Source organism: Corvus brachyrhynchos, unplaced genomic scaffold (genome assembly GCF_000691975.1).
Source record: "Corvus brachyrhynchos isolate BGI_N302 unplaced genomic scaffold, ASM69197v1 scaffold3, whole genome shotgun sequence".
Lineage (NCBI taxonomy): Eukaryota > Metazoa > Chordata > Aves > Passeriformes > Corvidae > Corvus > Corvus brachyrhynchos.
In genome coordinates this window covers 1762262-1764143 of record NW_008237619.1, presented here as the reverse complement: position 1 = coordinate 1764143, position 1882 = coordinate 1762262, and the positions used below count along the sequence as shown (strand labels likewise).

At 67.0% G+C, this 1882-nt stretch overlaps 1 protein-coding gene across 1 annotated transcript in view; it reads left to right on the top strand.

Moving 5' to 3' along the window:
* The first annotated feature begins 888 nt into the window (after nucleotides 1-888).
* PDE2A (phosphodiesterase 2A) overlaps nucleotides 889-1882 on the top strand; it is a 30362-nt gene continuing 29368 nt past the window's right edge. Inside the window, exon 1 of the mRNA XM_017731701.1 lies at nucleotides 889-924. Coding sequence (XP_017587190.1) covers nucleotides 904-924 — 21 coding nt within the window. The 5' untranslated portion in view covers nucleotides 889-903. The remainder of the gene's footprint in view (nucleotides 925-1882) is intronic.

Genomic DNA, 1882 nt, shown 5'->3' with positions numbered 1-1882 from the left:
GTTCCTGCGGGCGGGCGCCGCCGCTCCCGGCCCCGAGGCGCTACAGGTAGGGACGTCGGGACCTCCACCCCGAGGGGTCCCCCGCACCCCCCTCTCACTCGGGACCCTTCTCTTCTCAACCCGGATTTCCAGCCCCAACCGCGTCCCCTCCCATTCGGGACCCCCATCCCAGCTATATCCCGTTTCACCTGGGACCCTCAACCCACCTCCCCTCCCTCCCGGGAACTCAGACTCGCCTCCGCTCCTACCCGGGACCCCCGACCTACGTCCGCTGCACCTGGGACACCCGATTCACGTGCCCTGCTTCTGGGGACCCCCACCCCAAGCCATCTCCTCCCACCCGGGACCCTCAACCCTCCTCCCCTCCCAAACCACGACACGCGACCCACCTCCTCTCCCACCCGGGACCCCCATTCCCACGGCCTCCCTTCCCACTCGGTCCCGGGGGTGGTGGGGGTCCCCGTGTTTATGCTGTGGGGCAGGGTTGGGAGCCGGCGCTCCCGACTCGCCGTGCTCGGCGCTGTAAGGGGTAGGGGGCGATGGGACCGGGGGTTGCTGGACTCCCCATCCCTTCCCGCACCAGGGGTGGAGGGGGCTTTCCCGAGCACGTTTGCACCCGCTTGTCTCCTCCTTTTCGGTGGGGGGCTCTGAACCCCACGGGGAGAACCCGACAGGGAAACTGAAGCACGAATGGGGCTCCCGGGGTGGGGACGACGGTGCCCCCCCACCCGAGGCTTGAGGACACGCTGGGTTTCACGTAGGAAGGAGGCAGCGGGTTGGGGGCGTGCAGATCCCGGCGGGATCCCGGGAGGAAATGGGCTGGACCGGGAGGGAGGGGGGGCGGCCCGGTCCCGGGGGGACCCCCACGCCCTCCCGCAGCCGCACCAGGAGCCGGGCCGCGCTATGGGGACTCTCCAGGACACTGTGAGCGACCCCGGGGAAAGGGGTACCCAGGGGGTCCCGGGGGACCGGTGGCCTCGGGCTGGGGGTCCATTCTGTCCTGGGGCGTTTGGGGGTGCGATGTGCTTGGGAGTGTCTGGGGTTCTGTTTGTCTGGGGCAGGGGGAGCTCCCCCTTCCCTGTGTCCCCTTGCCCCGCTGGCGGTGGGACCCCCAAGAGCTCGGCTGTGTATTCCATCCTGCGGCCAGACCTCGGGGTGGGGGTGCTGGGAAGGAGGGAGCCCCCAGCAGGACCCAGCTCTGAGCCCCCCACCCTCCTTGCACCAACTGCACATTTTAGGGAGATGGAAGCTGCATCCCAGTATGTGGGTGGGGAAACACTTGGTCCTTCCTGCTCCTGCGCCTTCGAGCACACCCAAATTTGGGGAGGGGATGACTTGAGGGGGGTTCTTCCCCTCTTGCGACTGTCTGTTCGCCTGGATGGATCTCTGACTGGTGTGCTGATGGTTCTGGGTGTGAGAAGCGTGGCCTTGGTCCCCCTGGGGGTACAGCTACTTGGGGGGCTTGGGGAGCTCCAGGGGGCAGCGGCTTCAAGACAGGAGCGAGGACCCGGAGATTCAAGCTGGGAAACGAAGGGAAGGAAACGCTGTCTGGGAAATTGCCGAAAGCTGCTGACGGAGAGAAAGGAGCTGAGCAGGGCCAGCGTGCCCCGGGTGGGGGGGGAAATGAGCCCCCCCTCCCCTTCCGGATGGGAAGGTGGTGGCTTGAGGACATCAGAACTATCATTCAGCTTGGGGCTGGGATGTGAGACTCCTCACTGCCCAATGCAGTGATATGGGGTTCCCTGTGATCCCTCTCAGTCCCAGCCCCCAGAACCCAGCTGGGCCTGACCTAGGTGCTGGCAGCTGGGCAGGTTCTGAACCCTGGACACAACCCCCTGAGGGGATCTGGGGGGGTGGGGGCAAGGGAGGCACAACTTCCAGC